General features: G+C 40.7%; 1 protein-coding gene across 11 annotated transcripts in view; it reads left to right on the top strand.

The window, feature by feature from the left end:
- Positions 1-24,814, top strand: part of kalrna (kalirin RhoGEF kinase a) — a 713,874-nt gene that overhangs the window by 486,001 nt on the left and 203,059 nt on the right. For all 11 annotated transcript variants that reach the window (XM_043693727.1, XM_043693729.1, XM_043693725.1 and 8 more), the window contains exons 30-33: positions 575-765; positions 5,829-5,930; positions 8,138-8,280; positions 20,146-20,248. In XM_043693727.1, coding sequence (XP_043549662.1) covers positions 575-765; positions 5,829-5,930; positions 8,138-8,280; positions 20,146-20,248 — 539 coding nt within the window. The remainder of the gene's footprint in view (positions 1-574; positions 766-5,828; positions 5,931-8,137; positions 8,281-20,145; positions 20,249-24,814) is intronic.

Below are 24,814 nucleotides of genomic sequence, written 5' to 3'. Positions count from 1 at the left end.
GTTTGTGAGACATGATTTCCCACGCACAAAGCCATGTTGACTATCCCAAATCAGTCCTTGCCTTTCCAAATACATGTACATCCTGTCCCTCAGGATTCACTCCAACAACTTGCCCACCACTGAGGTCAGGCTCACCAGTCCATAGTTCCCTGGCTTGTCCCTTCCTAAACAGTGGCACCACGTTTGCCAACCTCCAGTCTTCCGGCACCTCACCTGTGACTATCAACGATACAAATATCTCAGCAAAAGGCCCAGCAATCACTTCTCTGGCTTCCCACTGAGTTCTCGGGTACACCTGATCAGGTCCTGGGGGTTTATCCACCTTTAACCGTTTCAAGACATCCAGCACTTCCTCCTCTGTAATCTGAACATTTTGCAAGATGTCACCATCTATTCCCCGACAGTCTATATCTTCCATATCCTTTTCCACAGTAAATACTGATGCAAAATATTCATTTAAATAATAACCAGTTGAATAATATTAGTGACTATTATTGCTAAAGGGTCACAGAAATGAGTTTGCAAATTTGTCATTAACAGCATTAATATTTTCTCATCTTAAATCTATACTCAGGATTCGATGAAAACTTTGATGTTCAAGGTGAACTCATCCTTCAAGACACCTTCCAAGTATGGGATCCCAAATCTCTTATTCGTAAAGGACGGGAACGGCATTTGTTTCTCTTTGAATTATCCTTGGTATTTAGTAAGGAGATTAAGGATTCTTCAGGACATAGCAAATACGTTTACAAGCACAAGTTACTAGTGAGTGCAGTTCTTAATCTATTCAATTTATATATTGTTTCAATTTATATTGAACTTATTTGCAGCAGTTTCAGAATCTTTAGCTTTCCATGTCACACAGCACATTTGGACCAGTGTGTGGGCTGACGACCAATATTCCTTCTGAATTATGTGAATGCATGGCCATGCAGAAATTAGAAATGACCAACGTTGATACAAACAGACTGCACACAAGCAATATTAGAATGGGTGCGTGCATGCATGTCTGTGATTTAGTTGCAAAGGGACAGTGCAGTGCAACAAGCTGATGGCATACAGCAAGCAGGAGTTAGAGGGAGCAATGAGGATTCTCCCTCTGAGCAACGTGGTCAGCACCTTTTCACCATTTAAGCATTATATAGGATATTCTGTTTATTTATAGGTTGTATGTGCAGTTTATTCCATCACACTTTCCTTTCTTCTGAACCTTGTGTGTTGTTGATCAATAATATTATTCAATTTTGATGAAGGATTGACATTTAAAACGTTAATCAGTCTCTCAGATGCTGTCTGACCTGCTACATGTTTTTAGTGTTCACTGTTTACATTTATGTATCCTGGTTGTGTATTAGTAAAACCTCTTTAATATCTGGTTTATGGCGACCAGAACTATACTACCCCTTGCGCACTGCTCTCTCTGCTACTTCATTTACTGCCAGTCTTATTAGTCCCAAAGCACAGCAGTTGGTAGCATGGACTGTTATCTGTTGCTGCACGCAATCCAGGTATCCATTTCACCACAGACATGTTTGTTTGATGAATGAACCTTAACAGACTGGAGAACTTTCTCTTTGCTGTACGACAAGCACTTCCATGCTTTGCAGTGTCATGACAAAAGGTGAACAGTTATCAAATACAGGGTGAATAGCTTTGAATTGGAAAAGTGCTTGTATCTGCATGAAATCTAGTACAACAAAAGATTTAGTAACAAATCAATAACCACATTGTCATTGTTGCTAACAGATACGCCTATTTCAATAGAATGGCATCAATGTGTTGCAGAGATTCCCCCACATTTGCAGCAATCTAAATACAAATGCCTCTTACTGTCAAGATCCAAACTCATTGAGCCAGATTGTTGTGGAACTTGCAAGTTGCCATTAGATGTGTATGCTTGTGATACTTTTAATCAATCTGCTCAGACAGGTTTCAACACACCACTGGTGCAGGGATGACTTGCCACCACCACAGTACCACATGACCCCTATGCATGGCCTCATAGATATTTTGCAACATAGAACATAGAACATTACAGCGCAATACAGGCCCTTCAGCCCTCGATGTTGCGCCAACCTGTGGAGCCAATCTGAAGCCTATCTATCCTACACTATTCCATTTTCATTCATATGTTTATCCAATGACCATTTAAATGCCCTTAAGGTGGGCAAGTCCACTACTGTTACAGGCAGTGCGTTCAATGCCCCCACTACTCTCTGAGTAATGAAACTATCTCTGACATCTGTCCTATATCTGTCACCCCTCAATTGAAAGCTATGTCCCCTCATGCTAGCCATTGCCATCTGAGGAAAAAGGCTCTCACTGTCCACCCTAACTAATCCTCTCATTATCTTATATGTCTCAATTAAGTCACCTCTCAACCTTCTCTCTAATGAAAACAGCCTCAAATCCCTCAGCCTTTCCTTCCCTCCATACCAGGCAATATCCTAGTAAATCTCCTCTGAACCCTTTCCAAAGCTTCCATATCCTTCCAATAATGCAGTGAACAGGACTATATGCAATACTCCAAATACGACTGCAGCAGAGTTTTTTCCAGCTGCAGCATGACCTTGTGGTTCCAAAAATCAATCCCTCTAACAATGAAAGCTAACAAACCTTATGCCTTCTTAACAACCCTGGGTGGCAACTTTCAGGGATCTATGTACATGGACACCGAGATGTCTCTGCTCATGTACACGACCAAGAATCTTACCATTAGCCCAGTACTCTTTATTTTTGTTGCTCCTTCCAAAGTGAATCACCTCACACTTTTCCTCATTAAACTCCATTTGCCACCTGTCAGCCAAGCTCTGCAGCTTATCTGTGTCTCTCTGTAACCTCCAACATCCTTCAGCACTGTCCATAACTCCGACCTGAGTGTCATCTACAAATTTACTAACCCATCCTTCTGTGCCCTCATCTCGGTCATTTTATGTGCGGAACCCCACTAGTAACTGAACTCCAGGATGAACATTTCCCAACAACCACCACCCTCTGTCTTCTTTCAGCTCACCAATTTCTGATCCAAACTGCTCAATCACCCTCAACCCCATGCCTCCATATTTTCTGCAATAGCCTACAATGGGGAAACTTATCAAATGACTTACTGAAATCTACATACACCACATCAACTGCTTTACCCTTGTCCACCTGTTTGATCACCTTCTCAAAGAACTCAACAAGATTTGTGAAGCACAACCTATCCTTCACAAAACTGTGTTGACTATCCTTAGTCAACTTATTCCTCTCTAGATGATTATAAATACTATCTCTTATAACCTTTTCCAACACTTTACCCACAACCGAAGTAAGGCTTCTGGTCTATAATTACCAGGATTGTCTCTACTCCCCTTGAACAGGGGGACTACATTTGCTATCCTCCAGTCTTCTGGCATTATTCCTGTAGACAATAATTGACCATAGTGTTAGATGCATTAGTCAGGGGTAAAGAGGGGAAATGGGTCTGGGTGGGTTACTTTTCGGAGGGTCGGTATGGACTTGTTGGGCTGAATGACCTGTTTCCACACTGCAGGGAATCTAATCTAATCTAGATAAAGATCAAAGCCAAAGACTTTGCAATCTCCTCCCTGGCTTCCAAGAGAATCCTAGGATAAATCCACTCTGGCCTAGGGGACTTACCTAATTTCATACTTTCCAAAATTGCTAACACCTCCTCCTTGTGAACCTCAATCCTGTCTAGTTTAGTAGCCTGCATCTCAGTATTCTCCACTGCAACATTATCTTTTGCCAGTGTGAATACTAACAAAAAATATTCATTTAGCGCTTCCCCTATCTCTTCAGACTCAATGCACAACTTCCCACTACTGTCCTTGATTGAGTCTAATCATTCTCTAGTCATTCTTATATTTCTGATATACCTGTAGGGAGCTTTAGGGTTTGCCTTGATCCTATCTGCCAATGACTTCTCATGTCCCCTCCTGGCTCCTCTTAGGTCTGTTGTTAGATCTTTCCTGGCTAACTTGTAACTGTCAAGCACCTTAACTGAGCCATCACATCTCATCCTAATATAAGCCTGCTTCTTCCTCTTGACAATAGATTCAACTTCTTTAGTAAACCATGGCCCCTCGCTCGAACTCTTGGCCCTGCCTGAGAGGTACATACTTATCAAGGAAACACAGTAGCTGTTCCTTGAATAAGGTCCACATTTCAATTGTGTCCATCCCTTGCAGTTTCCTTCCCCATCCTATGCATCCTAAATCTTGCCTAATTGCATCATAATTGCCTTTCCCCCAGCTATAACTCTTGCCCTGCATTACATACCTGTCTCCTTCCATCCCTAAAGTAAACATAACCGAATTGTGGTCACTGTCACCAAAGTGCTCACCTACCTCCAAATCTAACACCTGACCAGGTTGATTACACAGTACCAAATCCAATGTGGCCTCGCACATTGTTGGCTTGTCTGCATACTGTGTCAGGAACCCTCCTGTATACATTGGACAAAAACTGACCCATCTAAAGTGCTCAAACTATAGTATTTCCAGTCAATATTTGGAATGTTAAAGGCCCCCATAACTTCTACGTGGTTACTCTCGCTCCTATCCAAAATCATCTTTGCAATCCTTTCCTCTACATCTCTGGAACTATTTGGAGGCCTATAGAAAGCTCCCAATAAGAAAACACTCTCCTTTCCTGATTAGAACCTCAGCTCACACGACCTCAGTAGACAAGTCCTCAAACATCCTTTCTGCGATTGTAGTACTGTCCTTGCCTAACAATGCCACACCTCCTCATCTTTTAACATCTTCTCTGTCTTTACTGAAACACCTAAATCCCAGAACCTGCAACAATCATTCTATCCATGTCTCCAAAATGGCCACAATATCAAAGTCCCAGGTACCAACGCATGTTGCAAGTTTACCCACCTTATTCCAGAAGTAGACACACTTCAAACTACCTTCCTACTTGCTGGTGAACTCTTATGACCTTGAAACCTTATTTCTGATCTCACTACTCTTAACCTCCTAGACACTGGAACCATAATTTAGGTTCCCATCCCCCTGCTGGGTTAGTTTAAACCCTCCCAAAGAGCATTAGCAAATTTCCCCCTGCTCCCCAGCATATTGGTACCTCTCTGGTCCGGGTGTAGACCATCCTGTTTTAGAGGCCCCACCTACCCCAGAACATGACTTGGGGCAGGTCCCCCTCCCCCACAAGGATTCCAAAAACATGATCCGAGACATCAAGGACCCTGGCTCCTGGGAGGCAACACACCGACCGCGAGTCTCACTCGTTCCTATAGAATCTCCTACCTGTCCCCCTAACTAAGGAGTCCCCAGTGACTGATGTTCTACTGATCTACCCCCTTCCCTTCTGAGCAACAGGAACAGACTCTGTGCCAGAGACCTGTAACCTCATGGCTTACCACCGGTAAGTCATCCCCCCCTAACAGTATCCAATCCCAAGTTTTCTAATCGACCTGTTCGGAGAAATTATTACACAACTCTGGAGTAGATGGGACTTGAACCTGGGCATCATGGCTCAGAGGTAGAGACACTACCACTCTGCCACTAGAGCTGAGTTGATCTAATTCATCTGTGTGTGCTTGCATTACAAATGTCTGCTGGAAGACCCTGGAAAGTAGCTTGTGCATGTTCGGGAATTATGGATATGGACAGATTGCCCATCCAGATTTCGTGAAAACAATCTTTTTTTCAGACTTTGTTCGGAGCAGCAGCAGAACAAACATATGGAGAACATTGTATGCTTGTCTGTATCCAGTATTTGCTGGAAATTCCCTTTTATTCCAATGATGTAGAAGAGAATTCATTTACTTATACATTCCTGTCATCTCCTTTAATTTGCAGACATCAGAGTTAGGGGTAACAGAGCATGTGGAAGGTGATCCCTGCAAATTTGCCTTGTGGGTCGGCCGAACGCCTTCTTCAGACAACAAGACTGTCCTAAAGGTAATCTTATTTAATCTGAAAACTCGTTTTTTGAATGAAAATAAATAATGTTTTGCATTTAGCCCTAACTTTTCAGAAAAAATGAAATGCATTTGCTTTCTTTGCAATGCTCCCTACTTCACCTGTGTCGTTTATGAAAACTCTAACCTGCTTTATGTCACTCTTTGGATCTAGTTCAAGTTAAAGAATTAGGAGCTGATCTTCCCAAGGATTGACTGCAAAGTAGGTTTTTGTGATTTGTGCAGGTTGCAGCTTGGGTGTTGTACCTATTCAAAATAATGATACTGACAGCAAATTCACCTCACATGCCAGTGCTGTTGTTTAGATCATTAGCAATAGATGCAGGAGTCGGCCTGTTGTCTCCTCGATTCTACTCTGCCATCCAGTAACATTATGACTGATCTGATTGTGGCGTTGACTCCACCTTTCTGCCTGGTCCCCTTCACACTTACTTCACTTGTGGATCAAATGTCTGTCTAGCTCATCCTTTGAAATTAGAATAGTTAGGTGGCTGTTTCTGACCGGCACAGATTCAATGGGCCATTGGGCCTTTTTCTGTGCTGTAGACCTCTATGACCCCTATATCTGTATAAATGCATTCAATGACTCAATCTCTATTGCTCTCGGACATAGAGAATTCTTGTGACCCTATGAGAGAAGAAAGTTTTCCTCATCTCTGCCTTAAACAACAAACCCCTTATTTTGAAGCTGTTTTCCCCAGTTCCAGAGATACCATTCTCCCAGCATCCACCCTATGAAGTGCCCATCAGAATCTTATATATTTCAATAAGATCACCTCTCATTCTGCTGGACTTCACTGGGGATAAGCCAAAACCTGTTCAACATTTTTTCATGAGACAACCTGGAATTCCTTCATCCCAGGAATGAACCCAGTAAATCATCTTTGAACTGATTATATTGCAAATATATACCTCTATAAATAAGGACACCCAAGTTGTTTGCAGTCCTCCAGGTGTGATCCCACCAATATCCTGTCCAGTTATTGCAAGACTTGTCTACTTTTGTACTGAAAATGTGTTGCTGGAAAAGCGCAGGAAGGGCTCATGCTCGAAATGTCGATTCTCCTGCTCCTTGGATGCTGCCTGACCTGCTGCGCTTTTCCAGCAACACATTTTTAGCTCTGATCTCCAGCATCTGCAGTCCTCACTTTCTCCTTGTCTACTTTTGTAATCCATTTCCATGCAATAAAGCCCAACATTTCATTTGCCTTCTTAATTACTTACCATAGCTGTGTGATAATCCTTTATGATTTATGCACAAGAACCCTCACATCCTTCCATAACTACAGCATTTTGCAGTTTCTCTCCATTTGAATACTATTCCGCTTTTCTGTTCTCATCAAAATAGACAACCTCTCATTTCCCCACATTATACTCCATGTGCCACATTTTTGCCCACTGATACAACCTATCTATTTTTCATTACAGACTCTTTGTATCCTGCTTACAACTTGCATTCCTACATATATTTATATCTTCAGCAAATTCAGTTACAATACACTGGGCCACTTCATCCAAGTCATTAATACAGCTGATCCTTTGACACCCCACTTCTTAGAGCTTGCCAAATGAAAAATGTCCCATTTATTCCCAACAGTCGGTTTCCCGTTAGTTTCAGAAAACTCTGTTTATTGGTGGCCAAATGACCAGCAACAATGATTAAAATCCAATAAGGCAAAACAAAAGGTCTTTGCTGGCCACTGATCTTAAAACAATAATGTTTAGGTTCAGTTATCACCTGCTGCACAAGAACTACATAAAAGCAGCTTTAGTATAAGTATATTTTTAATCATTCAAGGGATGGAGCTGTTGCTGGCATGGCCAGCGTTTATTGCTCAACTCTAATTGCTCTTAGAGTAGTTTTCATCCAACCGACTAACTTACTAGGCCACTTCAGAGGGCAGTTAAGAATCATCAACATTGTTATGGATCTGGAGACATGGATAGACCATAATAAGTAAGGATAGCAGATTTCCTTCCCAAATGGACACAAGTGAACCAGAAATATTTTCATGACAATCCTATAGCTTCCTGGTTGCCAAGATTAATATTAGCTTTTTAAATCTCCGATTCACTTAATTAATTGAAGTTAAGTTTCCTGACTACTATGATTGAAGTGAGAACCCTTTTTGCTGAATTCATTGGTCTAAATCTCGGTATTTTAGACAATGCTGTACTTTTCTTTAGGCCTCAAACATTGAAACAAAACAAGATTGGATCAAAAATATTCGGGAGGTCATACAGGAAAGAACTATCCACCTGAAGGGAGCTTTGAAAGAACCTATTCAGCTACCTAAAACTCCAGCAAAACAGAGGAATAACAGTAAAAGGTAGGTTTCTCCTTGGTATTGTGCAACCATGTATGCCATAATAGCAATTAATGTTTGAACTAAATAGCATTTTTCATCTATATTTATCTTGTGGTTGTGTGATGTATTGAACAGCACGGTGTTGGGCGGCACGGTGGCACAGTGGTTAGCACTGCTGCCTCACAGCGCCAGAGATCCGGGTTCAATGGCATGGTGGCTCAGTGGTTAGCACTGTTGCCTCACAGCACCAGGGACCCGGGTTCGATTCCCACCTCGGGTGACTATCTGTGTGGAGTTTGCACATTCTCCCCATGTCTGCGTTTCCTCTGGGTGCTCCAGTTTCCTCCCACAGTCCAAAGATGTGCAGGTCAGGTGAATTGGCCATGCTAAATTGCCCGTGATGTTAGGTAAGGGGTAAATGTAGGGGTATGGGTGGGTTGCGCTTCGGCGGGTCGGTGTGGACTTGTTGGGCCGAAGGGCCTGTTTCCACACTGTAATGTAATGTAATGTAATGTAATCTAATCTAATCTGAACCTTAGTGTGTCCGTTCGAAAAAGACAGGATGTCTCCATGAGCCATCTGTCTAACCCCACATTGAGATATCTGGTTATTAAATGATTCCAGTGTATAATCCATACTTCTGTGTCTAAAAATCACTTTCTGTACCAGTTTGTGTGAAGAAGGACTTCTGGATATCAGTTCCAGGTTCACATTTTTCTAGTTTGAAAGACAATTGGATACAAGCTCATAATTTAATTTGAAGTAATATTCTGAATTTACATTTTCATTACCATTATTTAGCTTTTAGACCTTGATTAAATCATCTTTCAGTCTCTTCCTTTCAAAGTTGAAATCCTGTAATTGTTTTTCACAAAACACAGAACTTTGACAATACAAACAGGGATCTTCATATCACTTTCAGTGAAACTCTCTTATGTCTTGATTGCCAGAATTGGTCCCAGTACTCAAAGCGTGGTCTCATTTATGCCGAAACCAATTTAAGCAAGGGACCTGTTTAAACCTTTTCTGTTTGTTTTAACTGTATTGTTCAGCATTCTTCTTGTTTTGTTGAAGCCAGTGGTTGGTCATATTTGCTATTCTTCAAAAAACGCTTCAAGTCACTTGAGAAAAATCAGAATTAGAGAATTATGGACCAGGCCAGACCCCCTCAAAACATTTCAAGAAGGTGGCCCAGACCCTAACTTTGGTAGTTGTGTTAGCAGGTATAAAGTGGATATTCCAGGAGAGAATCAAACCACTTAGTTTTAAACAAAACAGAATTTATATGCAAGATTACCGAATAAAACACAAGCAGCAGAAAACAGAATGCCAAATATCAGAAAACCAAACAGATTATCCCAACTTAATGATGTTGTTCCAAATGCTTGCATCAATCCTCACAAACACCCTTTGGCACAAAAGGAAAAATCAAACACAGGTTCTTAAAGTATAGAAGTCAAAGAAAGAGTACCAGCCTGGACCTGCTTCTGTGGGTCCAGCAGCCTTTCTTTTCACTACTGCGAAAAAAAACAAACCAGAGAAAAACTGAGCTGGGAAAATTGGCCATTCCCTTTCAACGTGCAAGTGTTTTATTAAAATCTTGAAAGCCTTCTGCCTGAGGTGATCTGTATTAGCTATCATCAACTTGACCCTAAAACCCTTCAACCTCCAGACTTTTCAGAGTCTGTTTCATTTACAACCCCTCTGAAGAAAAAGGCCAAGGATTGCATTACCTTGTTAAAGGTGCAGCTTTGTCATACCTCTCCCCTTAAAAAAAATGAACCATCAATATCTAAAGATGGCTTCATTTTAAAACCCCTTAAAAATTTGTTAATACTTTAAAACACACATATACATTACATTGGCTATAAACGCGCAAACATGCACAACTACATTCTGTTGTACTCCTGTTCGCAAATGCCTCCACTTCTCATTCAAGTCTCGATATTGTGTCGGCAACCACATTTCCTCATTCTGCCACGTGCACAATTTTCAAATTGAATGGCTGTAACATCAAGCTCCATCTAAACGGTCTGGAAATTTTATCCTTAGATTTCTCCACAAACTTCAATAGGTTATGATCAGTGTTTATGATTGTCTCAGATGTGTTACTGGTAACATAAACACTGAAATGTTGTAATGCCAACACCAAGCTCAAAGTCTCCCTCTCAACCATTGAATATTTCTGCTGATGAATGTTTAACTTCCTGGAGAAATACCCAATAGGTCTTTCTGTCTTCTCATCACCCTCTTGCAAGAGCACAGCACCGACACCCACATCTCTTGCATCTGTAGTCGCCTTGAATGGCTTTACATAATTAGGTGTGACTAATCCTGGGGCAGTAGTTAACACAGCTTTCAGGCTGTCAAATGCATTCAGAAAGCCCGCTGTCCACTGAAACCTCTTGCCTTTCTTTAGCAATTCAGTGAGTGGAGCAGCTACACTGATAAAATTTGGTACAAATTTTTGATAAAATCCACTCAATCCCAGGTACTGCTCATTTTGTTGATGGTAGGGAAATTCTCCAATTACCTTTGTGTTTGCATCCCATGGGGCCACTTGTCTGTGTCCAGTAACATGGCCCACATAGCTTTTCAAATTCACTTTTAGCCAGGTTTATCACTAAGCCTGCCTTCCGAAGTAGATCGAATAAATCTGATAAATGTTGTAAATCTTCCTTCCATGTGTGACTATATAGGTTATCTATATATATATGACACGGTTGGGTAATCAGGCAATTGCCTTTTTGGTTAGTCTCTGAAATGTGGCTGAAACATCTTTCGTGTCAAATGGCATGACTTTAAAGTGATACAGTCCAATCAGCATTACAAAAGCCAAAATTGTCTTTGCTCTTTCTGACAAAGGTACCTGCTAGTATTCTCTGAGCAAGTCCAACTTAGAAATATAAGTTACCTGTCCCACCTTCTCAACACTGTCTTCCAAATGCAGAATCTGATATGCATCAGTCTTTGTAACTGCGCTGACTTTGTGATAGTCCACAAATAACCATTGGGGACTGTCTGGTTTTGGCATCATTACTTTGTGAACTCCAGTCACTGTAACTCACTTTGATCTTGGAGCATGCTTTCAATCTCCTTTTGAACTTGTACCGACTTTAGAGGGCTATGCTTATAAGGATGTTGTTGAATCAGAACAGTATCTCCTATATCTACATCCTGCATAATTAGGTGAGTATTTTCCAGCTTATTTCCATTTATCTCCCCATGTGAGAGTAATAACTCTGTCAGGTCATTTCGATTTTCCTCTGGAAGGTAACTCAATAATTTATCCCAATTTTTGACAACTTCCTCATTTGAGGAATGTCCAGTTTAGAATCCTTTGAACCTGATTCTTCCCTCTGTTGTAATTATTAACACCATCTCCTCTTGCTTTCCTTCACTGTCAAAATACTTTTTGAGCATACTCACATGACACACTCTGTGAGATTTCTTTCTGTCTGGAGTCCCTATCAAATAGTTCACCTCACTCAATTTCCTTTTCACTTGTTAAGGTCCACTAAACCTTGCTTTTAAAAGTTCATCTATCACTAGAAGTAACACTAATACATTATTCCTGATAGCAAAATTGGGAATTTTAGATTTCTTGTCTGCTTCATGTTTCATTGTATGCTGTGATACTTCTAAATGCAGTCTAGCCAATTCCCCAGTGCTATTTAACCGTTCCCTAAAATTTGACACATAGTCCAAATATGTGGTCTATGAATACTGACTTACCAATTTTTTCTTAATCAATTTTAATGGTACTCTTACTTCATGCCCAAAAACTAATTCAAATGGACTGAACTTGGTTGAACCATTTGGTCCATCTCTGATTGCAAAAAGCATGAACGGAATTCTCTTGCCCCAATCATCTGGACAGTTTTGACTGGAAGCCCTCAACATGTTCTTTAATGTCTGATACCACCTTTCTAGCACTCCCTGCGATTCTGGATGGGATGCAGTAGATTTGAATTGTTTTATTCATAAGCTGTCCATAACTTACTTCAATAATTTTGATGTGAAGTTTGACCCTTGATCAGATTGTATCTCTGAGTAGTCCGCATCTAGTGAAAAATTTGAGTAATTCTTCAACAGTCCTTTTAGCTGTGACATTGCATAATGGGCCAGTCTCTGGAAATCTAGTCAACACATACTTTATTGTTATCAAATACAAATTTCCACTTTTTGTTTGATGTATGTGACCTATGCAATCAATTAAGACTTTTGTAAAAGATTCCTCAAATGCAGGAATAGGTATTAAAGGTACGGGTTTTAATACTGCCTGTGGTTTTCCAATTACTTGACATGTATGACATGTCTGGCAAAATTCAGTTACATCCTGTGCAGTCCAGGCCAGTTAAAAATGGTTTTGTATTTTAGCCTGTGTTTTCCTCACTCCTAAATGATCTCCAAGTGGTGGCTCATGTGCCACTCGTAACACTTCCTTCCTATACTCAACTGGCAATACAATTTGATGAACTTCTGCCCATTTCTCATCTGCTTGTCTATATGAAGATCTCCATTTCCTTATTAAGACATCATTTTTAAAATAATAACATTCAGGGATACATTCGGAATCCTTTTTCAGTATATGCCTTTTTATACAATTGCTTGACGTTTTCATCTTCTGCTGTAACCCAGTTAATTTACCTGAGCTAAAGGTGTCTGCATTGTCATCTATCTGCTCCTGGCTTCTCTCAACCATCTGATCAAACAGGGTCCATGCTAATTCTACTTCAACTTTCTTACCTATACTCTTTGATCTCTCCTGTTTCAACTGGTGACTTTGTGACCTCATTACCAAAGTCAGGAAAAATTGCAGGATATGTGTCCTGCAATAGTTTAGTTGTCTGAGCTTCCACTGGCTTTTCAACCACAGTAGGCAGCACTCCTACCAGTGAACCAGCTATATCATTTGCAAGGACAAATTGTACTCCTGGAGCTGAGAGTTTGTCCAGTACTCCTACCACAAATTCTCCACTCTTCAGTGGACACTCTAACCTCACTTTTAATAACTGAGTGCTTTTTGTCTCACCGTGAATTCCCATTACTAGTACCTTTTCTGGCAATAGTCCTTCAGAAGTACATATCTCCTCATCTTTCAGCATCACAGACTGAGAGGATCCTGTGACTTTTAATATTGTAACCTCTTTACCTGCTGTTCCTGGCCTATGCGCATAAACTTTACCTTCGTAGGTATATAGTTTAAGAAGATCTGGCACTTCCTTCTTAACCAGCCTCCGACCAGCTCTTGTACATCTGGTGCAGCTTTCCAGCCTCCACTGTACTTTCCGTTACCACTCCGACAAAATTCACTGGCTTATCCTGTTTTCCTATGTCTAGCTTCCCAGTGCTTTTCCTAACCCACCAACACTGTGATTTCATGTGGCCTACTTTATTGCAGTGAAAACACCGGAGCTTTTTAATTTCTTTGTTCCCTTCAAGGGTTTCCTTTTTATCCTATGATAAGTTATCGTTATGATCTTCACCGAGATCTACCTTTCTCTTTCCACCTGAGGATTTCTCTTTCCCTTGATTTCTATCCCTTACGGATTGAAATTGATCCTGGAAGTCAAACTCAGCTTTATGGACCAACTCATAATCATCAGCCATTTCAGCTGCTAATGTTGCCGTTTTAACTCTCTGCTCTTCCACATGAGTTCTCCCTACTCCAGAAAGTGAATTTTTGAACTCATGTCGAAGTGCCAATATCTGAAGTTCAAACTCTCTCCCTTTTTTTCCTTTCCCCTCTCTCCTTTTCTCTCTTTTCTGCTTTTAATCATAATTCTTTGTCTTTTGCCTCGAACTCAAGCTGCTTCATTTTCAATTGAATTTGGGCCATCACTAAAGATTGTGAGATGGTGTTTCCAGCAAATTTAAATACTGAGCTATTGCTGTAACTATCTCTCCTTTCCTCAAGGAAAGAGGTAGCTCCAACCAAGACTTGTCTGCTAATTCCATCAGCTTGGCCTTAATCACCTTTTATAAAATCACAAAGGTCACTTCTTCAACCCCCAGAAAACTCTTGGTGACTGAAAGAACCATTGCTATCCCAAACACTGTTTAAATCAATCAAAATCAACACCTGGAACAAAAGACCGTAACACCTACTACTCGCTGTCTTTGAGTCCAACAACTCTAATCCCAACTTGGAATTCCAGAACAAATACCGCAAAGAGCCCCCCATCTGTTATGGACCAGGCCAGACCCCTCAAAACATTGCAAGAAGATGGCCTGGACCCTAAATTTGTTATTTGTTTTAAGTAGATGTTAGGTGGATATTCCAAGAGAGAATCAGGTGGTCAAATCGCTTAGTTTTAAACAAAACAGAATTTGTTTACAAGATTACTGAATGAAACACGATCAGCAGAATACTGAATAACTTAACCTATCTGAAAGCCCAACAGATCATCCCAACATAATGAAGCTGTTCCAAATACTTGCAAAAGCCCCACAAACACCCCTTGGCACAAAAGATAAAATCAAACACAGGTTCTTACAGGACAGAAGACAGAGAGAGGGTACCAGCCTGGACCTGCTGCTGTGGGTCCAGTAGCTTTTCATTACTGCGGAAAAAAAAACAAACCAGAGAAAGCTGAGCTGGGAGAACTGGCCACACCCCTTTCATTGTACAAGCGATTTTTTTTACAACTTGAAAGCCTTCTGCCTCAGGCAGTTTCTGTTAGCCACTATCAATTTGGTCCAAAAACTCTTCACCTCCAGAGGTTTTGGAGCCTGTGTTGTTTAAGACCTCTCTGAAAAAAAAGCCAAGGATTACATAACCTTGTTAACAGGCAGCTTCATCACAAGAACAAATCTTTATGCACTTCATTTACAAAGTTACACAGAATAAGCATATCCATTCTGGCCTAACAACCACCATTTCAACCTGTGTATATTTATAAGGTTTCTAGTATATCGAGTTAATCCCCACCAACTTCATACAATTAATACATAATTAACAGAAAAGTGTTCCAAGTTTACTGAGACCACTGGACCTCTTTCATTACATCATTAATTATTTTTATGTTCTTTGTATCTCACCTTTTGTTTTCTTCTGAGGTGATGCATTTCACATCTATCTGTATTAAATTGTCTGCATTAAATGCAAGCAATCATAGTTTCAGCAAAAAAACAAAAAACCTGCAGATGCTGTAAATCAGAAACAAAAATAAAAGTTGCTGGAAAAGCTCAGCATGTCTGGCAGTATCTGTAGAGAGAAATCTGAGTTACATTTTGGTCGAATGAGCCTTCCATTCTGAAGTAGGGTCGTAGAGTCATGGAGGTACAGCATGGAAACAGACCTTCAGTCCAACTCGTCAATGCTGACCAGATATCCTAACCTAATCCAGTTCCATTTGCCAGCACTTGGTCTACATCCCTCGAAACCCTTCCTATTCATATACACATCCAGAAGCCTTTTAAATGTTGCAATTGTACCAGCCTCCACCATTTCCTCTGGCAGCTCATTCCATACATGCACTACCCTCTGTGTGAAAAAGTTGCCCCTTAGGTCCCTTTTATATCTTTCCCCTCTCACCCTAACCCTATGTCCTCTACTTCTGGACTCCCCACTCCAGGGAAAAGACTTTGTCTATTTATCATATCCATGCCCCTCATGATCTTATCAACTTCTATAAGGTCACCCCTCAACCTCTAATGCCCCAGGGAAAACAGCCCCAGCCTATTCAGCCCTATAGTTCTAATCCTCCAACCCTAGCAACATCCTTGTAAATCTTTCCTGAATCCTTTCAAGTTTCACTACGAAGGAGACCAGAATTGTAAACAGTATTCCAAAAGTGGCCTAACCAATGTCCTGTACATCCACAACATGACCTCCCAATTCCTGTACTCAATACTCTGACCAATAGAGGAAAGCATTCCAAATACCTTCTTCACTAACCTATTTACCTGTGGCTCCCCTTTCAAGGAACTATGAACCTGCACTCCAAGGTCTCTTTGTTCAGTAACACTCCCTAGGACCTTCCCATTAAGTGTGTAAGTCCTGTTCTGATTTGCTTTTCCAAAATGCAGCACCTCACATTTATCTAAATTAAACTCCATCTGCCAATCCTCAGCCCATTGGCCCATCTGATTAAAATCCCATTGTACTCTGAGGTAACCTATTTCGCTGTCAACTTCACTTCCAATTTTGGTGTCATCTGCAAACTTACTAACTATACCTCCGATGTTCACATCCAAATCCTTTATATAAATGACAAAAAGAAGTATGACATCTTGAAAAATATCGATATTACAGAGAAGGAAGTGCTGGATGTCTTGAAACGCATAAAAGTGGATAAGTCCCCAGGACTGATCAGGTGTACCCTAGAACTCTCTGGGAAGCTAGAGAAGTGATTGCTGGGACCCCTTGCTGAGATATTTGTATCATCGATAGTCACAGGTGAAGTGCTGGAAGACTGGAGGTTGGCTAACGTGATGACACTATTTAAGAAAGATGGTAAGGAAAAACCAGAGAACTGTAAACCAGTGAGCCTGACATCAGTGGTGGGCAAGTTGTTGGAGGGAAACCTAAGGAACAAGATTTACATGTATTTGGAAAGGGAAGGACTAATTAGGGATAGTCAGCATGATTTTGTGCATGGGAAATCATGTCTCAAGAGCTTGATTGAGTTTTTTGAAGAAGTAACAAAGAGGATTGGTGAGGGCAGAGTGGTAAACATGATCTATGTGGACTTCAGTAAGTTCTTTGACAGTGGCACAGTGGCTCAGTGGTTAGCACTGTTGCCTCACAGCGTCAGAGACCCAAGTTTGATTCCAGCCTTGGGTGACTGTCCGTGTAGAGTTTGCACATTCTCCCATTGTCTGCGTTGGTTTCCTCCAAGTGCTCCAGCTTCCTTCTACAATCCAAAGATGTGCAAGTTTGGTGAATCTGCTATGCTAAATTGCCCTTATTGTTCAGGGATATGTAGGTCAGATATATTAGTAAGGGGTAAATGTCGGAGAATAGGTCTGGGTGGGTTAATGTTTAGAGGGTTTGTGTGGACTTGCTGGGCCATAGGGCCTATTTCCACACTGGAGGGATTCTCCCATCTTCTATCATCGCAAGGTTCATCATGGGAGATGGGTTAGCAAGGTTAGATCTCATTGAATATGGGGAGAACAATCCATTTGAATACAGAATTGGTTTGAAGGTAGACAACAGATGGTGGTGGTGAAGGATTGTTGTTCAGACTGAAGGCCTGTGACCAGTGGGTGGTGATGGAGTGTTGTTGTTCAAATGGGAGGCCTGTGACCAGTGGAGTGCCACAAGGATCGCTGGGTCATTCGTCCCAAAACGTTAAGTCTCATGTCTCTCCATTGTTTCAGTAATTTACATGTTTCATCCAATTCATTCTGTATGTTTGCAACCAACTCCTAAGAACCAGCTGTTCCTGAATCAAATGTAGACCGTTGTCCTTGTTCTGTATTTGATGATCACTCTGTGGTTGCTATCGTCCTGAAGAGTGCCAAGATTTTCAATCCTGATATATTGTCAGCTTATATTCGGGACTTAAAATTTGCTTTGCCTTTCCTGGATTTTCTAATGCAATGAGACATCAACCATCCATGTGTTCAACTTACCATGTCAGATTCTAAATTGCTTAGGTAGTCTTAAATTATTTATAGTTTTTTTTTACAATTTTGTGGGTCGGGACAGTCCCTGGCAAGGTCAACCTTTGTTGCTCACCCTTAATTGCCCTAAAGAAGATGATACTTAGCTACATTCTTAATTGCTTAGTAATGTTGCTGTTATTCTTTTGGATCAGTACTTGGATAAAGCAATGCAATCTGCCCCAATATGCAGGCATTCATTATATCCCATACTATGTGTTCACATTGCATAAACTTAAGGGTAATGCAATGAGCCCAAGGTTTGACTGAGAGAGTTTGCTTTAGCTGATTAGAAAAATAACATGCTTCTGGACACTTTCTGGAGCAGAGGAATAAGTACAGTATGAGATCTGGAGTTAGACGGCTGTCCTTTGGTCATATGTAGTGAATAGTAGACAGAAGAATGACCAATGAGTAGTGTTGAATGCAAACAGTTGAGTTCCATTCAATACAATAAATAAGTTATGATCCTCCCAAAACCTGAAATTACAACATGTGTCTTCACTGCTAATACTCAATATGAAACTAACCCATTAGACATTTACGGCAAAATAAAGACTCAGCATGCTCCAGCAGGTCACGAACAACAGTAGCTGAACTAGATTGGCAAAACTTAAAAGTTAAGTGGAGCATTGACCTGCAAAGTCTAAATGGTACATACATACTTCTGGTTTTTCGTAAACTCAGCCATATAACATGGGCAGTTTGAGTGTTTACAAGAATTTGAAATGCTTATATAATTTACGCTTGTTCCAAAACAAGCGCATTCCAATTAAATTCCAACTACCTTTTACCAGCACAATTCCCTTAATGCTTCTCCCAATCTTTTCTCAGCCATTTGCTCTAATTCATCCTTGATAGCAAACTCTAAAGCAAACGTTTGTCTTCTCTCCTCCAAGCAAGCTGGGAGGATGGGTGGAGACATATAATCAGGTGGGGACACTATCAGAAACGAAGGGTCATGGATAGTCTTCCTGTCCAGAGGTTAATTGAGATCCCTTAAGGAGCCAGTGACAGACTTCATCCCCAGAGTCAGGTGAAGACTTTCAGTGTTGGCTAACCACACTGCACATCCAATCAGATTTATCTCTGGCTTTTTCAGAGTGGAGGGGTGTGGGGGAATGGTGGTGGGGTGCATTGGACCGTGGAAAGAGGGTTGTCTACTGGAGGCCTTTCTATTGGCCCCCATCTCCTCTCAACTCCCATAATTGCCTTCCTTCCAGGGACACTAATTCTCTCTATTGATGGGCGGCAAGGTGGCACAGTGGTTAGCACTGCTGCCTCACAGCGCCAGAGACCTGGGTTCAATTCCCACCTCCGGCAACTGTCTGTGTGCAGTTTGCACATTCTCCTCATGTCTGCATGGGTTTCCTCCGGGTGCTCTGATTTCCTCCCACAGTCCAAAGATGTGCAGGTTAGGTGAATTGGCCATGCTAAATGCCCCGTAGTGTTAGGTGAAGGGGTAACTGTAGGGGAATGGGTCTGGGTGGGTTGCTCTTCAGAGCGTCGGTGTGGACTTGTTGGGCCGAAGGGCCTGTTTCCACACTGTAAGTAATCTCACTGTAAGTCAATCTAGATGACCTCACTCCCAGACTGGGCTGGAATACAGTTCCGGTACTTGCTATCACTTCTCCTTTTGGTACTGGAGAGCTGCGAGCCTTTAATGACTCCAGTGGAGCTCGGGACCCCAGCCAGAGGGATCCTGCTGCAATTAAGATTTTTATTCCACTAAGGCTGTCAGAGATGGCTTTGGTTGGTATGCCACCAGATTTTCTCTCACTGGTTCAGTCTCTTTTCACCAATGATAAATTCTGCACTTTGTTTCTTACAAGGCACATTTTAATTGTTATTTAAATGCCGCCAGTCTCTGATGGTCATGTCCTTTTTTTGACATGAAATGACCCAGTTACTGACAAAGGTAGTAATTCTTTTTTATCTATCAGTTTGCCGCACGCTTACCATTAACCTTCTCAGTAATTTCCTTTCTATTCCCAATTACAAGATGTACATGAGAGAATGTTATTTTGTTACCACTGTGTTCTGAAATTTCAGGTAACCTAAGCACTTGTGCCTCTAAAATTCCTTCTGTTCTTTCTCCTTACTATATTTGCCCTCAGATGTTCAATGCACCAAGGGTCTCTTCCTGTCATTTCAATATTTCTTCAAACTATTCCACAGTGTGCACTGCTTTCACTCCAGTTAAAGCACTCGGCCCTACATATTTGGGTGAATGAGTGATCTCTCAATAATGTGATGTTCCTCTTACCCTAGGGACATGGGAGAAGATGGGGATAGTCAGGGAGATGGCAGCAGTCAGCCAGACACTATTTCCATTGCATCAAGGACCTCACAGAATACGATGGACAGCGATAAGGTAAGTGTGACTGCAGAGAACCAATAGATCTGCTCCTGGAAAATTCATCAGCAACATGACAACGTTAAATATTATTTGAAGCATAAAATTGTTAGACAGCTTTGTGAACTTGAGTGAATTTCACCCTTGTTGAGGATAAAGGAAACAGATTGGAACTTTGTCCAAAGGCAGGATTATCCCAGGCTTGGGAAGAAATATTTGGAGATACAGTGGCCAGAGAAAGAGGTGGGTCCATATCAGGCCTGCTTTCCAATACCTTCTCTAAAGATTAACTCAGTGATATACTGGGAACATAAAGAGGATCCTACTCCATGGACGTCAGGCAGCTAGCTAAAACCATGAAGGCCCTAATTAATACTGTTTTCCAAGGGCAATGGCAGTCTCCTTCCTTCAGCGCAGTCCTCTATCCAGAGCTGATTGGAGGTGGAAGGAGACTACAGCTTTGAATATAACTGCTGTGCATTAACATGCACCAGACTGTTCTGGTTCATCAAAATATAAAAATTTTGAAAATTACTTTCTCACTTTCCACTAGTTAGCAAACTCTTTCAGAATCAAAAGCAAACAGTGTCCCCATACCACTCTGAAAATCAAAGTGTGTCAGAGAGGTATTAATGAACTCACCATACAGCATTATCAGAAGGGTTTTATAATGGCTGACCAATCCACGACATAGACATTTTGCATCCCCGCCATGGTTAAATTACAGCATAGGATTTGGTTTGTGCCTCAGATTTCAAACATGCTAGCCGAAGAATGTTATTACTTCCTTAAAATTCTGTTAAAAGAAGAAACATATGAATTTCAGCTTTAAGACATTTTTAGTGTGAAGATACAATCCAGCTTTATATCTGTAACCATCATTGCATAATGAGTATATTGCCACTCCCAATCATCCAAATCTGGCTTAAATCCAACCAGATCTAGATCATAGAACTTTGTGACAGTCTTTGGATGGGGTTTCAAAGTTGCCACGGAGTTTGTGTTGGGAATTTTTTTAACTAGTAACACATGAGAACAATGTTTCCTTTGCAATAAGTAACCACTATCAAGATCACATTCTCAAAAGTCACACAATTTGATTAGAAATCGTTCATTACAGTGTAAAACAGTTGAATTGGGTTTGGCCTTTGAACTGAAATGCAACATATTACGACCAATGTACCATGGATTTAATTTGCTGTGGCTTGTAACATAATGGTAGTTATAATGGTTAATTAATTTTTGCTTTATTGTGTTTTGTCTAACTGTAGAATGTTCTCTGCAGTTTTACCAATGTTATTAGTCCATTCAATTTTAAAAGGAAGAAGTTTTAACTGGAAAGTGCAGAACCCAAGTGGGAATATCATGTGCTTCATTTGTAACATCTGTATGAGTCATTATATGTTCAGTTAATAAGAAATTTATTTGTCATTATGTTACCAGTTTCATAATGCAGTACTCTGGAACTTCTAACTGTGAACTTACACAATAAATCCAGCCTAATATTGAACGTAGTACCGTGAAGGATATCGTAAAACACTGAAAGAAATTCAGTGTGGCGTACTTATTAGTTTTCCAGAAAGGAATTTTAGTAGTACAAAAAGTAGTACATTACTTTAAAGTTTGCTGCATTTTGGCACTCTGAGTAAATAGGTTACAGCTGATCAGGGGCAGAGTGATTTAAGCTGAAAAGATGACTATGTTTGAGAGAATGAAGTTGATTGACCAACTTAAGAAAAGGTAAGTAAGAATCCTATTGGGTGGATTTTGTCTTACTAATTATAGATCTAAAATCTGAGAATGTGACAGTTTTATTATGTCAAAAATTCAGTTGTTTTATTTCACATGGTTTACTTCATCATATTGAGACTAGGCTATTATCCACCGACTCCTGGAAGCAAGTATCTGTTCGGCATCTGATGGTACAACACATAGCACATGAAGCAGTGATAATATGTAAACGAGTAATTAACTCATTTGAAAGGTGAGGTACGAGATAGTGAAGTATTACTCAGCAAAAGTCAAACCGTTCAAGAAAGATTGAGTAGGGTAAAAATGAAGCAAAGGATAAATCCTTTTTTTCTTTTACTTTGCCTTCATTACAGTCAAAACAAGCTTGTATTCCCATTAACTGTTGTATTCTCCCTATAGAAGTTGTGGCTTTTTAAAATGTGTACATGTGACTGGACACTGAAATAGCAATATGAAAGCAACAGTTGCTGATGCCCTAACCATGAAATGTCAATAGAAAAAAAAGACTTGTGAACTGATGAAAGGATTAATATAAAACACATCATTGTAACTACATCATTGGTTGCACTAAAATTGGTTATGGCTCATTAGTATTTCATATCCATGCTACCAAATGTTCGTCATATGCATTCATCTGGAAACTTAAAATTACATCTTTTGTCAGGAGTCGAAACTTAAATTATTGTTAAGGGAAATTTTCAAATGCTGTGGTATCAAAAGCATCACATCATGATCACCAGCTCAAAGAGGAATCTGTGCCCAGCTGACTTCACAGTGAGAGAGATTTCAGACGGAGCATTATATCTAGTCACATTGAGTTTCCTAGCTGGGCACTGGATTGCATGCTCATCTCTCCAAAATTCAATTTCTATCCATGACCTTCCAGCTGTATCAAAGCTGAAAGCAGGCAGGTGAAACACTTTGTATTTCCTACCAAGTAAAGCAGCAAGCTGTTAGCATATGTAATAGGGGTATCAAAACAAGTGGGAATGGGACTGGTGTAAAGGTTAGTTGATGCAGCACCTTGTGATTGCTGGAGAAATATATGGAGTAATGCATGGCAGGGCTATGGCCCAAACTTCTGCAGGGAAATAGATGCATTAAAAGTTTCTTTTTACTCTTGCTGTAAAGTGTTTGCAGCGCTGATCACTAAGGATGATGCTTTGGGGGTTCATGTTATTTCAGCTGCATTTTATCCTATATTCCACACACACTTCTGCTTCTCAGTTGGCGAATCTTTGGTGCTCTTGTGGTTCCTTAAAACTGCCCAGTAGTAGTACAGATATCCAGGACTGATTGATGTCCCATTCTGAGAGCTACTGTGTTATATCTCACAATCAGTATGTCAGTATGCCTTTAAGAGAGACAATATTTCATTATGTTATGAAGACGTATGGTCACGATATCATTACTGTATCATAGCATGAGCCATGAAGAAATAAAGGTCCCCTATCCCATCTTACTCCCATATATGACTCCTACCAGAAACATGCTGCATTGCTATTGTCAATGACCATGGAGAAATGGCAGACATTCCGAATAATTATTTTACTTCAGTAATCAGAGCAGAAAAGGAGATAGCTTGCTGGAAGTCCCAAAGAAATTAACAGAATCAGGGACAGGCTCTGAATAAAATTAACTAGGCAAAAGAGAGGACTGCAGATGCTGGAAACCAGAGTTTAGATCAGTGTGGTGCTGGAAAAGCACAGCAGGTCATGGAACTGGGGTAAAGTGGGGGGAGGGGAAATGAGGAAACTGGTGAAATCTACATTGATGCCTTGGGGTTGAAGTGATCCGAGGGGGAAGATGAGGCATTCTTCCTCCAGACGTCGTGTGGTGAGGGAGCGGCAGTGGAGGAGGCCCAGGACCTGCATGTTTTTGGCAGAGTGGCAGGGGGAGGGAGGCCATGGGGCGATGGGGTTCATTGGTGCGGGTGTCCCGGAGATGTTCCCTGAAGCACTCTTCGAGGAGGCGCCCAGTCTCCCCAATGTAGAAGAGACCGCATCGGGAGCAACGGTTACAATAAATGACATTGGTGGATGTGCAGGTGAAACTTTGATAGATGTGGAAGACCCCTTTGGGGCTTTGGATGGTGGATGATATGGTTAATGTGAAGGTTGGTAGGGTGGAAAGTGAGGACCATGGAATTGATGTCAAATTACTGACATTGATAGAAAATTGATTAAATGGCAGGAAACAAAGAGTTGATACAATGGTTAATTACTCAAATTAGTAGGACATGACTAGTGGTTAATGGCATAAAAAGTCAAATATCCAGATTTACTGATGACACAAAGTTAGGCAATATTGTAAATGACAGCATAATACCAGGACATTTATAGATTAGGAGAATGGACAAATCTGTGGCAGATAGGTTTTAGTGTTAGCAAATATGAGGTTATCTATTTCAGACCAAGAGAGGAAAGATCAAAGTTTGTTTTAGAAGGCACAAAGTTAAATACAGTAGGTGTTCAACAAGATTTCGGGGCTCAGGTGCATAGCTCTTGAAAATGCCACAAACAGATGCAGAAAATAGCCAAAAGGCTGAAGGAATGCTGGCCTTCATATCTAAAGGGCTGGAGTATAGTGATGCAGAACATTTGCTGCAGTTATACAGGACCCTAATTAGACCTTTCTTATGATACTATGAGAAAATCTGGGCACTAAAACTTAGGAAGGATGTTTTAACCCTGGAGGAAGTTCATGGCAGGTCAGATTAGATAAATTAGGTCTTTATTCTGTAAATTTTAGAAGGTTAAGGGTGATCTAACCAAGGTGTTCAGGTTATTGACAGGGTAGATAAAGATAAACTATTTCCACTGATTGAAGATA

Source organism: Chiloscyllium plagiosum, chromosome 7 (assembly GCF_004010195.1).
Source record: "Chiloscyllium plagiosum isolate BGI_BamShark_2017 chromosome 7, ASM401019v2, whole genome shotgun sequence".
Lineage (NCBI taxonomy): Eukaryota > Metazoa > Chordata > Chondrichthyes > Orectolobiformes > Hemiscylliidae > Chiloscyllium > Chiloscyllium plagiosum.
Note: the sequence above shows the minus strand (reverse complement) of the source record. Positions and strands in the feature narration are given on the sequence as shown.